The sequence below is a fragment of the Benincasa hispida genome, chromosome 4, assembly GCF_009727055.1.
Source record: "Benincasa hispida cultivar B227 chromosome 4, ASM972705v1, whole genome shotgun sequence".
Taxonomy (NCBI): domain Eukaryota; kingdom Viridiplantae; phylum Streptophyta; class Magnoliopsida; order Cucurbitales; family Cucurbitaceae; genus Benincasa; species Benincasa hispida.
In genome coordinates, this window is record NC_052352.1 from 52,103,248 (window position 1) to 52,106,665 (window position 3,418).

General features: G+C 32.8%; 1 protein-coding gene across 1 annotated transcript; it reads right to left on the reverse strand.

Annotated features, from left to right (window-relative positions):
• Positions 1 to 1,755: 1,755 nt before the first annotated feature.
• Positions 1,756 to 3,050, reverse strand: LOC120076333. Its single transcript, XM_039030128.1, has one exon. It carries the CDS (start codon positions 2,732 to 2,734, stop codon positions 1,931 to 1,933), a length of 804 nt encoding a protein of 267 aa, XP_038886056.1. The 5' UTR covers positions 2,735 to 3,050; the 3' UTR covers positions 1,756 to 1,930.
• Positions 3,051 to 3,418: the final 368 nt, after the last annotated feature.

Below are 3,418 nucleotides of genomic sequence, written 5' to 3' on the forward strand. Positions count from 1 at the left end.
ATAGTTCCTTAATAAACAGGAGTTCATAGTTAGCTCAGAATTAAGATCGAGTTACCCTTAGGTCATTAAATTTGAAATAGTCAGTTTTAACAATAAACGATTGTTATAAAGAAAAGTGACTATTTCGAGGTCCGGTCTTATGAAAACTCATTGCACTAGATGCCTCCACTCACATGTCTCACATGAATGATTTTTGGATCACATCATTTGTATCAATATATAAAATGGGTCATATCCATTAGTGTCACCAAGATGAGGTACCTAATCTCATCTATATACTTACCATTTTGGCTATATACTAAAACTTGATCCTCTTTGATGTTGCCACATAAAGTTAAAGTATTCATATTATAGTCATGGATTTGTTTATTAGATTTTCATAAAAGAATGCAACATTAACAACTTATTGAATAAAATACTCAATAATATTTTTATTGATAAATAGAATATGTTAAGCGGGTTTAGGACATTCCCAACACAAACAAATTTATTATTAAAACCACAAGGATAAAAAAGTTAACTTTCTTTTAAAAACTTCTATGAATAATATTACGTTTGCATTATTGATAATTTTTATATTCTTTATTATATATTTCATCGAACATATATACATACAATATTGATGGCATTCAATACCCAATTAATATTTATTTGTGTTTTTTTTTTTTCCATCTACCAATAATAATAAAAGAAACCAGCAACTTATATATGAATAGATACTTTTGTGGAAAGAGAAGAATATTTAAGTAGAGAATGTGACATAATTGAGAGTAAAAACAATAGTGGGAGATTGACAAATAGAGTAGAGCCTATTTCTCTTAATTGTCTCATTACAAACTCAAATTTAAAAAAACAAAAAGAACAAAGAGAAATCAGTCCCTTATATGCAATGAAAATATGCAATACACAAGTTAAATCCAAGCTTATAATAAAGACAAAGATAAAGTTAAAGTTAAAGGTGACCCTAATATTAATACCAATTACCTCCCTTTCAAACTTACTTTTGGAATAACCAATCCCTTTAACCAAAAAATAAAGAAAAAAAAGGCTGTTGAAATTGAAACCAATTATTACAAGAGAGAGAGATGATTCCACATGAAATTATGACAATCATAGAGGCAGAAAAAACGAAAAGAAGGCTTCAATCAAAGTTGGAAAGAACAAAGAACAAAGGGACAGCCCATAAGAGTCATTATTGAGGAAGAAAGAAGGGGAAAAAAAAAGAAAACAAAAAAACCCAAATGGGTAAAATAAGAGAAATAGAGTTTTATGGCCATGAAAATGGCATCACTACTTGTTTATGTGTCCCCTAAGTTACATACATTTTTTTATGTGAATGAATCCTTTTTACTCTCTTACCAACAATCATCTCCGAAGTATGTTTGGTGACTGTATTTACACCTTGAAACTTTCAATTGTAATTATAAAAATTGAAAAAAAAAGATTAATAGTTTAAAAGGATTTTAGGAATGTCGATCGAGCCAACCAGGAAGTGGGTTGTCATAGAGGGAAGGAGGCTACCTTGGTCTCGACCAAGGCGGGTAAGTTGGGTCGTCTTCCTTCGGCCTAGTTTGTTTCCTAAACTTCTTTTTTGCGCTCCCGAACTCATGACTCTTGGCCAAATATTGTATAAGTTTGAAGGCGATTCTTTTATATAGTTTGAAGTTAAAGGGTATAATTGTAAATACAATTTTAATTTGGACTGATTTTTGCACTTTGGGATTTTTTGTTTTCTTCAATTCCCACCATGTTCCTTTCAAAATAATATAATGCGATTTCTCTGATTGTTCCAATTTGCAGAGAGTGATCACATGTTTGAAAAACAGAAATAATGGAGACATAAAATCAATCTAAATCTGTACTTGAAGAATCGGTTTCAAGCAAGAAGAATTTTATGAACATAGCATAGAGATGCTTTTTTTTTTTCCTTTCATTTCTTTTTCTTTTTAATCTTACCATTACAAAACAGAGAACCAAATCCGAAAAAACTGACAGTTACTTTGGAAATGTATGGCGGAGGAAGATTGAGAAGAGGACTAATTCGAACTCCATTGCCATTATTCGGTCCCAAATTCTTCCTGATTGAAGGCTTTTGAGAACACGAATTTACAAAATACGAGTTGGAGAAAGAAGATGAAGATGAGGATGAAGTTGATCTTCTACTACTGGAAATTGAAGCCTGTTTCTGCAAATTCGGTCTCTCCTTAGAAACCGATTGCTGTTTCGGATTCAAAGTGGAACCAGTTGAATTACTTCTGGAGAGAAAATGCAAGGATCGAATCAAACTTCTACTCTTGGAGCTTTCGCAATTGAGACTACTGCTTCGCTTGAACTGCCAGAAGGATTTCGATTGCGGTTTCTCATCGCCGTCGAAACTGGCGGATAGAAGCTCTTTAAGGCTCTTCTTCTCGGAGGAGACTGAGTTTCTGGATGGATCGGGAGGAATCGGAGGAATTAGAGGAGGAGATTGGTTAGGTTTAAGAATCTCTCTGTTTGGCTCGATCGATTTGGGGAGGATTTTGCCATTGGAGAAGAGTTCATCGGCGGAGGAGAGATCTTGCCGAAGAAGATTACCAATGCAGAAATCGAAATCGGATTCGAGAAGACTCAAATCCAGACGATCGCGATCGAAATTAGAAGAAGGCAACGAATCTGTTTGGTTCAGATCATGAGAAAACGAGATTCTGGGACTGATTCCTACTGTGGAAATCTCAGAGCAAACATCGATCGCCATTAGCGTTAGAGCTTCTTGGAATTCAAATCAGCAAAATCAAAAGGTTGGGAAAAACGAATTTGGGGAACAAAAGAGTCAGAAATTGCAGGTTTTTTTCAGGCTTTTTCCGGTGAGGAACATCAGCATTTTGAAGAGACCATGGAATCGAAGTAAGGAAGAACAAAAATCTGAGAATTACGAGGAAGGAAAGTGAAGAAAGAGAATGAAAGGTGTTGAAATTAAGCACCGAAAGGCTACAAAAAGAAGAATCCTAGCGAGAGGGAGAGAGGTTTCCAATGGAACTTCGAAATTATTTCAAGGAAAAAACTGCTAAAAATATTAAAAAATATCACAATCCATCTATCACAAGTCAATATTTTACTATTATTTATAAATATTTTGGTTCATTTTTTATTAATTTTTAATTCTTTTTATTTTAGATAAAATCTTGTGGATTTATTGGGTGTATATAGATTGAGTTAGATTGGGTTGATGTTGTTAGTCCAATCCAACCCAACCCAATCCTTACAATTCGGATTGGGATGTCGGATTATAAATTATTTTTTCTTATTATTTTAAAATATATAAATAGTATATGTGGTTTTATTAAAACTTTAAAGAAAGACAAACATCATAATAATTTTAAAAGAAAAATATTAAAAATTTACAAACTCATCCATCAAAAGTAGTTAAGCTTTAAATAAA

Coding starts and splice junctions, on each gene's coding strand:
- LOC120076333 (XM_039030128.1), bottom strand. CDS start 2,734: ATGGCGATCGATGTTTGCTCTGAGATTTCCACAGTAGGAATCAGTCCC.